Source organism: Solanum lycopersicum, chromosome 11, assembly GCF_036512215.1.
Source record: "Solanum lycopersicum chromosome 11, SLM_r2.1".
NCBI lineage: Eukaryota > Viridiplantae > Streptophyta > Magnoliopsida > Solanales > Solanaceae > Solanum > Solanum lycopersicum.
The window spans coordinates 18,210,721-18,225,150 of record NC_090810.1 but is presented as its reverse complement, the minus strand read 5'-3'; the positions used below and the strand labels follow the sequence as shown (position 1 = coordinate 18,225,150).

Here is a 14,430-nt window from a genome sequence, read left to right as displayed (position 1 = left end):
CCACATCGGTACTCAATACTACTCCCAAAATATATTAGCTCTTATATTTTTAAAACATACTGATTCTGTGGTTTGAGATTAGTGCTTAAAACTTAGATTTAAAAATTCTCTCGAAAATCACAGTTTCCCTGCTTGCTTCATTTTATAAAGTTATTACATCTGTCTGAAAACTAGCTTGGAGAATTTTAACTTGTTTAAGCGCAAAAACATTTGTAACTCTTAGGGATTACTTAGTCCCCTTATAACTTTTGATAACAAACTCAACTCTTTACTCTTGCTTAATTTGTAAGTTGTGTTTTAAAACAAAGTTAAAAATGTTTGTTAAAGACTCTTCAAAACACTCGAAAGTCACTTTGACTTACTTCTTAACATGTAGACTTAACTCTTAACTTCTTTGACTTTGATATTAACTTTACTTGAATTGGATTATGAATTCAAGGATCATGATCTGATGTTGATGGATGATTTTATGATGTTTAGATGTACCTTAGAGTGTTAGAATCAACTAGGAAGCGCGGGTACATCACTTACGAAATAGTACGAAAAAATATGGGAATAATGGGGTCTCTAGGTAACCTTGACGCTCTGAGATGAGAATAGCGCGAGCACCTGATGGACAGACTCTGGTCTGAGGCGATCAAGTAGGCATGACGCCCCCCAGGGTCTATCAGACTGGATTTCCAACTTTTCTTCATCGATTTTCAACTCTAAACCTTCTAAACTTCCATGGATCTTCCCCCAAACATTTAGGATCACTAAAATTCTCAATACCCAATAGTGTAAACTTGTAAAACAGCCCAGAAACATGAATCAAAACAACTAAAGGCATACTACAACTCAACCAACAAGAATTCAACAATTGTTCATCAAGAACTTCAACATTCATCATTCAATTCATTCAAAACTCGATGAATCAAATATGTTGGTGTGTCGGTGAACACACTCAACACATAAAGATCTCACATACATGATAGGGAATTAGGGATCACCCCGATGAATTCCACTTAACGATCTTGGCGTTCTTGAAGAATTATTGATCTTCCTCTTCTCTTCTCTTTTCTCCCAAGCCCTAAACGTTTTAAACTTTTCTAAAAATGATTAATGTTTATTTTTACCCCTAATAAACCCTCAAAATGAATTCAGAAATCGTAGGGTGAAAAGACTACTTTACCCTTACTAAAATCCGGATTGGACTTTCCTCAGTCCAACAACCCAACTTCTAAAAGGAATATCTCCTTCATACGACATCAAAAATGAGAAAACTCAGTGCTCTTGGAAAGATCTTCCAAGGGTTTTCCATCCATATGTAGAACTTCCCCTAACTCCTCCTGAGATAGGAGTTATGACCATTTGAAAATGACTAGAACTCACTTTTTAAACTTAGGAAATTTTTAGAATTTTCCCTTTATTTTCCAATGTGATTATTTTTGGTTTCTTAGCATATTCCTAGATATTTCAAATTACGAGGCGTTAAAATATCTCCCCTTGGGAACATTCGTTCTCGAATTAGAAATATTTTACTAAGCTAAGGGTAGTAACATCGTTTGAGCACTCAATCAACAAAGGCAACTAATAACATGGTTACACATAGTGTTATAAAGTGCTAAGAAAATAATTTAGTACCTTGATCTGCATTTTCTCCGTATTCAAAGAGATGTCGATATATCTTTTACACATCTTATGCAGCTTACCAAATTGCTTATTCAACGCATTGGTTCCTCTAGAGGACCTTGATTGGTGCAATTTCCTTAGTTCTCAACTTGAGAAATTGACGATCTAAAATATGGACGGGAATCTCTTCATAGGATAAGCTATCCTTAATCCCAACATTCTTAGTTGGTACAATCAACGCGAGATCACCCAAGCACTTCTTCAACATAGAAATATAAAATACCAGATGAACCACTGCTAACTCTTGGGGTAACTCTAACTCGTATGCTACATCGCCAACTCTCTTGGGGATTCTGTAAGTACCAATATATCGGGGATTAAGTTTTCCCTTTTTACCAAACCACATGACCCCTTCATGGGTGAAACTTTCAAGTACACCCAATTATCTACCTCGACTCTAATGGCCTTCTTTTGACATATGTGTTGGAGTTTTGGGCGACTCTGTGCCATTTTCAATCTCTCTTGAATCACTTTGACCTCCTCCATAGCTTGGTGAACTAGATCTGGTCCTATCAACCCTGCTTCACCAACTTCGAATCACCCAATAGGAAATCTGCATCTTCTCCCATAAAGAGATTCATATGGAGTCATTTGGATGCTCAGTGGTAGCTATTGTTATAAATGAACTCAATGAGATGTATTTAATAATCCCAATTACCTTTGAAATCAATCACATAAGCTCTCAACTTGTCTTCTAAAGTCTGGATGGTACATTCTGCTTGTCCATCTGTCTGAGGATGAAAAACAATGCTTAATTTCACCTTTGAACCTAAACCTTTCTGGAATGTTTTCCTGACCTATATAGTAAATTGTTCACCTCTATCTGAAATAATGGATAATAGAACTCCATTCAGTCTCACCACCTCTTGAAGGTAAAACATAGTATGATTCTCGACCGAACAGGTAGTCTTTACCGGCAGGAAATGGGCTGACTTTGTCATTCTATTGATAATCACCCAAATAGAATCATGTTGTCTGCGAGATCTTGCAAGCAAGTGATAAAGTTCATATTAATCATTTTCACTTCCATTCCAGAAGTTCTATAGTCTGAGCCAAACCTCCAGGATTTTGGTGTTTTTCTTTCACTTGTTGGAAATTCGGGCACTTGGCAACAAACTCAGCAATATCTTTCTTCATGCTTTCCCACCAATATACCTATCTTAAATCGTGGTACATCTTTGTGGAACCCAGATGAATGAAATATCTAGAACTGTGAGCCTCCTCCCGGATCCTCTCTTGGAGTCCATCCACCTAAATACACAATCTACCTTGGTACTTCAGCACACCATCTCCCCCTTGTTCCGAAGCTATTACTCTTTGCTTATGAACATTTTCCTTCAAGTCAAGTAAAATGAGATCTTATTCTTGCTTCTCTTTCACCTCTGACACTAATGATTACTCTACCACATTGGTCATCACTATTCCTCCTTCTGTGAAATCCATAAGCCTGACTACCAAACGTGCAAACATGTGCATATATTTAGCTAACTCCATTTTTTATTCTTCAACATGGCGGTACTCCCCATGGATAACCTACTCAAGACATCAAAAACTACATTAGCCTTACCTTGATGGTAAAGAATACTCGTGTCATAATCCTTGAGCAATTCTAACAATTTTTTCTGTCTGAGATTCAACTCCTTCTGAGTGAACACATGTTGGAGGCTTTTATGATCATTGAATATGTCAACATGAACACCATATAAGTAGTGACACCATATCTTCAAGGCAAAAACTACAACAACTAGTTCTAAGTCATGAGTTGGATAATTCTTCATGAACGTTCAACTTTGTGGAGGCATAAGGTATAATATTTTTATTCTACATTAACATACAACCCAATCCAACTCTCGATGCATCATAGTACACAACAAAACCTTGAGTACCCTCTGGTAAGGTCAAAACCAGAGCGGTAGTCAATCTTTTTTTCAAATCCTGAAAGCTCTCTCAGAAACTTCAAATCATTGAAACTTGACTGTCTTCTAGGTTAGCTTGGTTAAAGGAGACAAAATAGATGAAAACTCTTCAACAAATCTTCTATAATATCCAGCCAAACCCAAGAAACTCCCTACATCTGTTGGAGATGTAGGTCTAGGAAACACTGAATTGATTATATCTTCTGGGTGTCAACTCTAATGTAACAACCCTAAAAATGAATAAGTTAAGAAATGCTTAATGTGTCAAGAATGCTTGCCACTAGACCAAGGTTCACACGGATTTATACACGTAGAACCAAACCTCAGAACCCTTACTACGGCCAAGACAACTAACTTGGGGAGTTAGTTGATCTTGGAAAGGTTGGAACAAACCATATACGGCTCTCGAAAATGAAGATTTAATCGAAGGAGTCTTTACCGGACTTAAAAAGAGGAAATCTTAAGTTTGAGGGTCCAAGGGTAAAATGGTCTTTTCCAAGACAAGGGTAATATCGTAATTACACTAAGGAATTACTTAATTAATTAATTAATTTAATTAAAGAAACGGTTCAGGTTGGGTCGGCCCGTAATGACCCATTTTCTCAAAACGGTGTTACCCGAGTTCGAGCCCCAATGGAAGTAACAAATTGGTTATTTATTTATTACTTAAAATCTGATTTTTAGGGCAAAATGGTCCTTTCACCTATAAATAATTAAATAAGATTTTAAGTATTAAAGAGAGTCCTAAATTGACTAAGTCATTATCTAAGCCTAAACAACCTCACACGTTTCACTCTATCACGTCTATCACATCAAACTCTATTGTTTTCTTTGTGCCAATTAACGTGAAGAACAGAAAATATAACAAAGGTTCTTCACACTTGAACAACTCAGGAAAAAATCAAAGAAAGCAAGATGATAAAAAATGTTAAGGCAAGGGGGATTTCCGTCGAGTTGGTTGTGAAACTTTAGGTGAATTTGACGTGATTTTGGAGAAAGGTTTGGGAAGCAACTTCAACGTTTGAACATCAATTGAGGTATGGGTTTCTTCTCTGTTTGTACCTTTCCCAAGAGACCCCTTAACGTTCAAGATATTCATTCTGAAAACTAGGGTCGTTTCCCATTGCATGTCCCTGTCACTAGCTCCCATTGAATGATGGGTTGGATATGTTTGCTGGTACAAAGTAGGGATGAAATGTGTTTTCGTGATGTTTATGTTTAAGCATGCATGTTCGGATTTATGTGAATATTGAATATGTTGTCCGAAATCATGTGAAAAAGTGATGTGTGTGTGCAACGTGTGGCAGTGAACTTAGTCACTGTTGGAGGTGTGAAATGGCATGTTTAATCCTTGTATTTTATGTGCAAAAGTTGTACACAACGTGAGGTTCATTCTAATGAATCGTGGTTGATCGAATAACAATCTTTTAGCCAAACAAACCTATGAGATGCGCCTAATAATGTGTTAAAATGGTCTACGAATTTCCTTAGGAGTTCAAGTGATAACGTTGATAAAAATGATTTGAAAAATGACCAAAATTTCCAGCAACAATGCAATGTTAATTTAGAATAAAGTTTAATAAAGGAATCTGGAAATTTAAAAAATATTAAAGGGGTGAGGCCACCAGGATTCGAACCTGTGACCTCACCCGTGTGGGTACTGTAATTCGCGAAAAGAAGAAATGAAAAAGTGGGCTGGGGGATTAGAAATTGGGTTAATGGAAGAGAAAGGAGAGAATAATTTATTAACTAAATAAATGGGAGGCGTGGGAATCAAACCCACGACCTCTAGGCTACGAATGAGAGAAGAACTTTTTTTAAAAAAAAGATGTGAGACGTGAGAATCGAACCCACAACCTCAAGGCTCGAAAGAAGAGGAGTGAAATAATTAAGAAAATAAAGTGACGCTGTAGGGAGTCGATCCCACAACCTCACTGCCAGAACTCCTAATTAAGCAAACGTTAATTAAAAATAAAAGTAAGGAGGTTGTAGGGGTTCGAACCCACAACTTCATAGCCTTAGCGAATTTAAAATTTAAATAAGGAGATTGTGGTGGTTAGAACCTAGAACCTCCTAATTTCTAGAGAATAATGAATAAAATAAAAGAGGTTGTGGGGGTTTGATTCCACAACCTCTTGATTTAGGCAAAATGGGACTATAGTATTTTAATGAAAAATTAAAGGGTTTGTGGGGGTTTCAACTCAGAACTGTTAGGCCAAATTAAGAGGAAAACCAAGTACAAAACTAAAGATACGATGTTAATATTGGGGTTCGATCTAGAGTCCCAACGTCATTGAGATTAAAAATAAAATCAATAAAAAATGTAAATGTTATCCAAGTGATTCGAACTTGGGTTTCCTTGCCCAAACATTCGTATTGATACATAAGTCATATGTGAGTTAAATATACAAGAATAATGCCACCTACTTAGATCAAAATCAAGATCATGAAATATATACAAGATACATAAGTCTTGTACTACATAATCTTAGGAAGATATGAGTCACTTAACGAACTATGAATGAAGCTTCATGGCTTGTGTGTATAGACTCATAAGTCTAGCATACGTTTAAAAAAAGTTAACCTAAGAGGTATGTAATGAAATGATGAAACCCTAGAAGGGTTAAGTACGAGTGTAAGATACACTAAATAGACAAGTGTGTTGGCATATGATGAAATGAACAATGAAATGATGAAATGAACAATTAAATGATGAAACTGTAGAAGGGTTAAGTAAGAGTGTTAAACACACTAAATGGTCAAGTCCATTGGCATATGATGAAGTGAGCATTCACGTAAAAACAAGGGGGTGAGTAATTATGAAGAGAAAATGTGCTAATGTTAATTAATATGGTGACAACATGATATGAGGCTAATGTAAAATATTAGATAAATCTTAAATGATACTAAGTAAATGTTACCAAAATGTACTCACCTATGAGAGTGTAAAGCTAATGAAGAGACCAGTCTCTATGAACACGTTAATGAAAGTATTGAGATTAACACATTGAATACGAATGATGAGATGAGAAATCATATATTGAGATATGATATCTTCATAATAGAATCCAGCTTTCGTGACCTAGGAGTTGAATGAAATGAAACTTTATACTTAGCACCGATAGACTAGCTATGAGCGGTGATGCCTTCTTTCAGGTTGGGCGCAGGTTCATGTAACTCTCATGAGATGAGACTGTCCGGCATGCCAGGCATTGGTCTCCTTATATATCCTAGTCTTTGAACCTATACTGCCAACATAGGGATCTAGCAGGGTTCAATTCACATGTACGCTAGCATGTTTTGGGTCACTTTGCTCGGTGATTCCACTTTTTTCAGTGTGGGAGAGACACTGGATTTCATGATGCTCACATGATCTATGTCGATTGAAGTTAAAGTTCCCAAAAATTAATGAGGCCAGCCTCAAATGACACACATAATGAAATGAACGATACCAACGGTGTAAGGATAGGATAATTAAGAGGTGAGCTAGACTTAAGTAATGCCGCTAGGTTATTCTTGGTCATTGCACAGCAAACCCGATGAGAGTCTTAACCTACATCCTAGGTATGACTGGTGATTGCACTAGTATATGAAAGAATGAAAAATGAAGTACGTATGAATGAATGAAGCAGAATCTATATTTGCTAAAGAAGGCTCCCTAGTTGAGGTCCAATATGTTGAGCCCCCATTTTGGGAAGTCCTAACGTCAAGTCCATGATCCCAAGGTATCATGGCATATGAAAGAATGATATGAATTACGTGATATGATATGTTAAATATGTTATGTACTGCTTGCAAAATGATAAGTTTGATAATGCATGTTACACTCATGGCATGACTTTCCAAATCCAAATTTGGCAAGTCCACTAATTTGACTTTCCATAATCATGTTGTTAGGAAAGAGCTAGTCTTTCTCATGCATATCCTTGGTGTGTGATTGCATATACCCATACTTAGTACAAGTGTGTACTAACTCTATACAATCCTACTATATTAGGTGCAGGAACAGGTGGACGCTAGTGCTACAGGATCACCGCAGAAGATATCTGGACATCCAACATTCATCTAGACTTGGTAGGTCCTCATGCTTTCGAGGATGCTGCTGTTATATATTCTAGATTAGTTTTAGAGTTCAACTAGTGGAGTATGTTCCACTAGCGTTTCTTTCCTATTTTGTTCAGACTTTATATTGGTGCCATTTTGGAAATTTATTCACTTAATTAAGTAATGAACTATGTCTTTCATTTGATTATATCTTAATGTTATGATGGTTGATAGTGAACAATTGTGAATGTCGTGGAATGCTTAGTAATCATGTTTTGTAGCAAAAAGTTTCAAATTTTCCGCTAAAATTAACCTAGGTGAAGTAAGAATGACGTAAGTAGTCTTGTCTGCGACCACTAAGTGGTCAACAACGTCGGTTTCGTCTGGGGTCTACACTCTGGTCGTGAAAAAGTATATATCAGAGCACTAGGTTAAATTTTGAGAATAATAAGTTTACATCAACCACATTGAGTAGTTTTTGAGTCACGGTTGTGAAGTGCACTACTATCCTGAATTAGAGACTACATGATGTGTAGGAAAATTCCCCTTCTTCGGATCCTATCGTGCTTTTCCTAAATTCTGTGTTCTTGGTGTTATGAGCGTGTCTAACATCAATCCTTGTTGTTTTCAAATAATGAACACTAGGAGGGATATGGGTCAGAGGAGAGGAGGAGCAGCTGCAGGGGCAATCAGGATCCACCCCAGGCTCCAGATGGAGGAGTGGCGATGCTGGTTAACCTACCAGGGTTGACTGATGCTGAGGTGAGTGCATCTCTGGCCCAGATGGCACAGTCCATACTATGCAGGCCAGGCTATGACTGCCCAGGTAAACCGACAGAATGTTCAGAGGGAGAACCCACCAGTTCGTAGCATGGCTGATAGGCTGCGAGACTTTAGGAGGATGAGTCCTCCTATTTTCACAGGGTCTAAGACATCAGAAGATCCTCAGGAATTTGTGGACGAGGTGCATGAGATTCTGGTGGCTAAGGGGGGCACAGATATTGAGAAGGCTGAGCTGGCTTCCTATCAGCTGAAGGTTGCACAAACTTGGTGCAAGATGTGGAAAGATAGCCGTGTTTTGGGTGAAGTGTCAGTCACTTGGGAGCTGTTTAAGACAACAATTCTGGAGGGGTTCTTCCACACAGGGATGAGGGAAGCCAAGGTTGAGGAGTTCATCAACCTTAAACAAGAATCTATGACAGTCAGGGAGTATTCCCTGATGTTTGTTCAGCTATCCATGTATATTAATTTCCTTTGCATTTAATAGCAAGAATGAGGAGAGTATTGAGGTTTGTTGAATTATCCAGGTATGCTACTTCCCTGGTTTTGAACAGCAGGGATGAAATGAGCAGGTTCCTCACAGGAATCAATGGAGACTTGGAGGAGGAGTGTCGGTATGCGATGCTCCAGATAATATGGACCTTTCCAGGTTGATGGCTCATGTCCAGCAGGTGGAGGACAGCCGCAGAAAGAGGGGTATTCGTGATGGTAGGTGGCCTAGGCCTCATGATCAAGCAGGTCCCAGCCATGGAGGCCACAAAAACAACTTTGGCGTCCTTGAGCAGCCAAGGTTCAAGAAGGGACAACAGAGTTCTGGGAACTCTAATCCTCAGATGAGCACTACACCTAGAGGAGGCAAACCTGAGACCAAGAAGGGCAATCGAGGTGAGATGTAGCGTCCCAAGAAGAATTGTGCTAAGTGTGGCTGTTTTCACAGTGAAGAGTGCAGACAGGGCAGTAATGCCTGCTTCGGTTGTGGTAAGAGTGGGCACATGGTTAGAGATTGTCCATAGAACAGAGGTCAGGCTGGAGGTAATGCTCAGCCTAGGACTAACCCACAGGGTGAAGCAGCAGCCGAGCCTCCTAAGAGGAATAGAATTTATACCCTGAAGGGATTGGAGGAGCAGGAGAAGTCCGTAGATATGGTCTTAGGTTTGCTACAAGTATTCTCAACTTCTGTTTATGCTTTACTTGATCCAGGGTCTACGCTTTACCTTGTAACTCCTCTGCTTGTTCTCACTTTTGAAATATTACCTGAAGTTCTGCATGATCCTTTAGTGGTTCGTACGACTTTAGGAGAAAATGTAAGAACGGATAAAGTATACAAGGATGGACTAATAGTTGTATGTGGTAGGACTATGTGTGCAGACTTGGTTGAATTACCCATGAATGATTTTGAAATCATCTTTGGCATGGACTAGCTTCATAAGTGTTTTTCCTTCATGGATTGTTGTAGAGTTGTGAGATTTCGCTTCCCTAATGAAGAGGAGTTAGTCTGGGAGGGGTACAACTCAATTCGTCCTAATCCCTTGATTTCCAATCGTAAGGCCAATAAAATGATGTCCAAGGGGTTATTATGTCATCTTGTGTGTGTTAATGATTTGGATCATAATATTCCTTCCGTAGACTCAGTGCCTGTAGTGAATGAGTTCTAACATGTGTTTCTTAATTATTTGCTTGGAGTCCCTCCCCTTCGAGAGGTTGACTTTGGTATCAATATAGAGCCCGATACTAAACCAATATCAATTCCTCCTTATAGAATAGCTCCAGCAGAACTCAAAGAGTTGAAGCTGCAGTTAAAAGATCTCACTGATAAGGGTTTCATTCAGCCGAGCATATCCCCTTGGGGCGCTCTAGTGTTGTTTGTAAAGAATAAAGATGGAACCCTTAGGATGTGTATCAATTATCGGCAGCTCAACAAAGTTACTATCAAGAACAAGTATCCACTTCCTATAATAGATGACTTGTTTGACCAACTCCAAGGGTCTAGTTTCTTTTCGAAGATTGATTTTCGTTCAGGGTACCATCAGCTTAGAGTTAGGGATGGAGATATCCCAAAGACAGCCTTTCGTACACACTATGGTAACTATAACTTCCTAGTCATGTCATTTAATCTCACGAATGCACCAGCTGCATTTATGGATCTCATGAACAGGGTCTTCCGTGAATACCTTGACTTTTTCGTTATAGTATTCATTGATGTCATTGTCATCAACTCTAAGACTAAGGAAGAGCATGCACAACATTTGAGACTAACCTTGCATGTACTTAGACAACATCAATTGTATGCCAAATTCAGCAGGTGTGAATTGTGGCTGAGAACAATGACCTCCCTGGGTCATATAGTGTCCGATCAGGGTGTAGAGATGGACCCCAGGAAGACTGAGGTTGTTAAGAACTGTCCAAAGCCTCTTAATCCCACTGATATCCATAGCTTTTTGGGATTGTATGGTTACTACCGCAGGTTTGTGAAGGGCTTTTCTTCCATTGCTGCCCCACTTACAGCTCTGACGAAGAAGAAAGAAAAGTTTCAATGGACGGAGACTTTTGAGAAGAGTTTCCAGGAGATGAAGGACAAAATCACTTCAGCCCCGGTGCTTACTTTGCCAAAGTGTGATGAGAATTACACTGTTTACTGTGATGCATCTAGAGTTGGTGTGGGTTGTTTTCTTATGCAGGCTGGTAAGGTGATAGCCTATGCTTCCAGACAGCTCAAGATTCATGAGAAGAATTATCCCACTCATAACCTAGAGTTGGCAGCTGTGGTGTTTGCAATGAAGCTGTGGAGACATTACCTGTATGGAGTGCATGTGGATGTGTTAACAGACCACAAGAGTCTCTAGTACGTGTTCACATAGAGAGAGTTGAATCTACGTCAGCGGAGATGGTTGGAGCTTATGAAGGACTATGACATGAATGTGCACTACCATCCAGGTAAGGCTAATGTTGTGGCTGATGATTGAGAAGGATGAGCATGGGGAGTATAGCCCAATTTGAGGATGAGAAGAAGGAGTTGGCGAAAGACATACACATACTGGAAAGGCTTACTTCTCAAATAAAAAGTAAAGTGGTCGTGTCAAGTAAATAACCCAACTAATGAGGTTGGGATCGTTCCCACGAGGAAAATAGTTTAGACTTAACTTCAATCTATGATTACTTTTGTTCAGTCAATTATTTCCTTGGAAAGTAAAAATGATAAAAGATGGGTTTTGTATTTCTAAATAAATGAAAATAACTAGTGAAATTAGAGGAGACAACTAACAACTTCAAATGTTGGAGTTTAATCGATTAATAAAAGTAACTAGGGTTTATGTGTTCCCCTAAGGTTCATAACTTGATAATTCTAACTATAACAATTATTTCGTACTATCTTGCATGCAAAGTGATAAGCTATGTATTTCTAAATCCTTGGTCCGGCATCTAGAAAATTTCACTCCGCACCTTTGTTCGGTTACGCGTGTTGCTATACTAACCCTTATCTTTACCTCATATTAAGCATCGTATTCGATATTTGACTAAGTTATTACCTCGTACCAATCAATACTAGCCTATTATATAGTATACACTAAATCTATGTTGATAATTCTTTTCCTATTATCTACCTCCTTGGTCCGACAAGTAGCATTAAGGCGAGTTCTAACATTGGTCATCCGTTTAAAAGACTTCTAAACGAATGAATTATCACTACATGCAAGACACTATTCTAGAATTGTTATTTTAGTTAAGTTTTACCTCATTATTTGCCTATGGTTCCCACAACCATAGTTATGGAGTTTAGTTACCCATAGTCGTAATCACAATATTCAAATATAATATATAAAAATTCATGCACTTACTTCAACGAGAAAGAGTAAAATCCGAAAGTTAGCTTGATTAATCAACAAAAATCACCTACAATCAATTACTGAAATTAATTAAAGAACAAAGATTCTCCAAAAGTGTAACAATAATCCTCAAGTCTAATCCATCAAAGAAGCTCAAAAATCAAGATTCTAACAAATAGTCTAAAAATAATCAAGGGTCTAACCTCAAAAACGAGGTTTTTCGAACTATTTATAAAAATAAAAAAAACTAATTAAATAAGGACTCTATTTGCTGGAAATATGTCAAACACGGCTGGATCGAAGGACCTCGCGACGGATCGTCGTGGTCACGACGGACCGTCATGGACTCCGTCGTCCATACTTGTGCAATTTCTTCTACTGCTCTCTTCATTACCCTCGATGGCAGGTATGACGGATCGTCACAGGCACAATGGTCAGTCGAGGGTCTCCGTTCCAAAACACTTGAACTCTTGGAATTTGGGTACTGGACTACTTCTATGATCTTCACGTCGAACCAGCACGATGGACCTTCATGGATATGATGGTCCGTTATGCACTCAGTAACCCCACACTTGGTCAGACTTCCCCATCTTCCTTCAGCAGCTGCACTACGATGCCACCTACGGACCGTCACAGGCACAACGAACCGTCACAAGCTCCGGCGGTTGTACTTTTCTATATTTCTCGCTCAAAAACCTCCGCATTCATCTTTTAGACAGATTTCCTGCAAATAAAGAGAAACTTACATAAAAATTAGTACAAAAAGGCTTTTGCACCCACTAAACTTAAGGAAAAAGCATTAAATATACCATGAAACCACGGTATATCAACACCCTCAACTTAAATTCGTTGTTTTTCCTTAAGCGACGCACTATGACTCACGATTCCGAGAAAGAATCTCTTGAAAGAGAAAAAAACATTCATGTTTTCTCTCCCTGAACAAAATCTTTGTACAGTAGTATCCATGTTTTATCCTTTGCAATTATTTTGCTATCAATCCCAATCAATCTCATTATATTTATGCATGCTATCACTATTAGGCTTGAATTATGTTGAATCAGACCATGACACAGAATCACCATGCACTAACACCTATCCTCTTCACTTTGTCACCTAGATGCTAATATTTCCGGTATTGCAACTAGTGTCCTCACTTCAAAACAAAATCCTCATTTTTCACACAATGATTTCAGTTTGAGTATAAGGATTACTTTTCAACACTCATTGTCAGAAAAAATTCAAACTCATTCATACATATTGCCATAAGCTTGCCCTTATTTTCACTGCTTTAAGTTCGCTATACAACTCTTAGGATCATGATAGGACTTTCTTAGCTCGTAACATACGCTCAGGGTCAGGTAGGGTATATTTAGGTATACCTTAGTGACTTTTTGTCCTCCTTGACATATCGGCTAAACATACCACTTTTTATCATTTTATCCCGCTCAGTTTCTCATATTCTTTCACCTTGCTATTTTCCCTTCTTTCTTCATTTGTGTAAGTGACTCTCTTCTTTTCTTGCTTGTATTTCTTGTTTTTTATTATTATTTATTTTTCTTTCATTTGATTCTTGAGTCACTTTACTTTTGTTCTTCTCTCTCTTTGTTCTTTCAACCCCACTTTCTAGAGCATTCCTCATAATAGCCACCCTCAACTCATGGCTTTGCCATGAGTCGAAGTACATAATACCCAAAGTTGGGTCAGGGCCATAAACAGGGTTGTTTACTGCATTAGCCACCCTCAACTTATGCTTTTGGCATAAGATGAGGTGCACATATCCAAGGAGGGACCAGGGCCAACACATTATTCTCAGAAAAGATCAGTTAGGGTGAAAAAGAAAGGTCTAGTTTAAGCTCAAATCATTAGGATCAAAGAAGAATAAATTTCATTTGGTTTTCTTTTATTTAGGCTAAAATGGGCTATATTGAATAAGGACCTATGATCCTTTCCTAATTGTCTATTACAGCATACTTTTAGCAGACTAACCAGGCAAGTTGTAGCTCAGTACAAATAGTGGAATATTCAAATCTTCCTCATACTCACTTGACGTCTCATTACTCTACATGATTATCAGACACCTAGTTCGAATTTTAGACTTAGGTTCATGCAGTGGTGTACCTCTATGTCATGCTTAAAGCCACACATTTATTAATTACTATGCCTAGTCATGCATCATTTTCAATTTTATCAGGATA

The 14,430-nt window shown here is 38.3% G+C and overlaps 1 protein-coding gene across 1 annotated transcript; it reads left to right on the top strand.

The window, feature by feature from the left end:
- The first annotated feature begins 8,445 nt into the window (after nucleotides 1-8,445).
- Nucleotides 8,446-11,254, top strand: LOC138339291 (uncharacterized). The gene is made up of 6 exons (XM_069290882.1): nucleotides 8,446-8,852; nucleotides 8,899-8,920; nucleotides 8,984-9,296; nucleotides 9,349-9,431; nucleotides 9,473-9,715; nucleotides 10,442-11,254. Exons 1-6 carry the CDS (start codon nucleotides 8,446-8,448, stop codon nucleotides 11,252-11,254), a joined length of 1,881 nt encoding a protein of 626 aa, XP_069146983.1.
- The last annotated feature ends 3,176 nt before the right edge of the window (nucleotides 11,255-14,430 follow it).